This window comes from Perkinsus marinus, assembly GCF_000006405.1.
Source record: "Perkinsus marinus ATCC 50983 genomic scaffold scf_1104296965614, whole genome shotgun sequence".
NCBI classification, from domain to species: Eukaryota; Perkinsozoa; order Perkinsida; family Perkinsidae; genus Perkinsus; species Perkinsus marinus.
The window spans coordinates 1-1095 of NW_003204259.1; the positions used below are offsets into that span (position 1 = coordinate 1).

Below are 1095 nucleotides of genomic sequence, written 5' to 3' on the forward strand. Positions count from 1 at the left end.
GCTGCTGTGACCGATGAGATTGTTGCTACTACTGCAGCCCCTGTGACTGGCGAGGTCACCATCACGACGGCAGCTGGGGAAGCTCCGGGAAGAGACAAGGATGATTCTGATGCTACCACCCCGATCGCTACTGAGACTGCGACTGTGGCTACCACGATCAGTGCTTCTGTTGAGCCTACTACTATTATGACGTCCCCTCTACCGGTCAGTACACCCGCTGTGACCGATGAGGTCGCTGTCACTACTGCGGCTCCTGTGACTGGCGAGGTGACTATCACCACGGCCGCTGGGGAAGCTCCGGGAAGAGACAAGGATGATTCTGATGCTACCACCCCGGTCGCTACTGAGACTGCGACTGCCACTAGGATCGATGCTCCTGTTGAGCCTACTACTACTATCACGACCCCTCAACCGGCCAGCACAGCTGCTGTGACCGATGAGGTTGTTCCTACTACTGCAGCCCCTGTGACTGACGAGGTCACCATCACGACGGCAGCTGGGGAAGCTCCGGGAAGAGACAAGGATGATTCTGATGCTACCACCCCGGTCGCTACCGAGACTGCGGCTGTCACTACTACGATCGATGCTCCTGTTGAGCCTACTACTATCATGACGTCCCCTCAACCGGTCAGTACGCCCGCTGAGACCGATGAGGTGGCTGTCACTACTGCAGCCCCTGTGACTGGCGAAGTGACCATCAGCACGGCAGCTGGGGAGGCTCCCGGTAGAGACAAGGATGACTCTGATGCTACCACCCCGGTCGCTACGGAGGCTGCAACTGTCACGACTACGATCGGTGCTCCTGTTGAGCCTACTACTATCACGTCCCCTTTCCCGGTCAGCACAGCTGCTGTGACGGATGAGGTTGCTGTCACTACTGCAGCTCCTGTGACTGGCGAAGTGACCATCACGACGGCAGCCGGGGAAGCTCCCAGTAGAGACAAGGATGATTCTGATGCCACCAACCCGGTCGCTACTGAGACTGCGGCTGTCACTACTACGATCGATGCTCCTGTTGAGCACTACTCCCACGTCCCCTCTACCGGTCAGCACAGCTGCTGTGACCGATGAGGTTGTTGCTACTACGTGTGGAGA

General features: G+C 58.0%; 1 protein-coding gene across 1 annotated transcript; it reads left to right on the top strand.

Moving 5' to 3' along the window:
- Nucleotides 1–186: 186 nt before the first annotated feature.
- Pmar_PMAR018962 (Pc-fam-6, putative) lies at nucleotides 187–1071 on the top strand (the record flags this gene model as incomplete). The annotated part of the gene is made up of 1 exon (XM_002769489.1): nucleotides 187–1071. The coding sequence occupies one exon, from the start codon at nucleotides 187–189 to the stop codon at nucleotides 1069–1071; it is 885 nt and encodes a 294-aa protein (XP_002769535.1).
- Nucleotides 1072–1095: the final 24 nt, after the last annotated feature.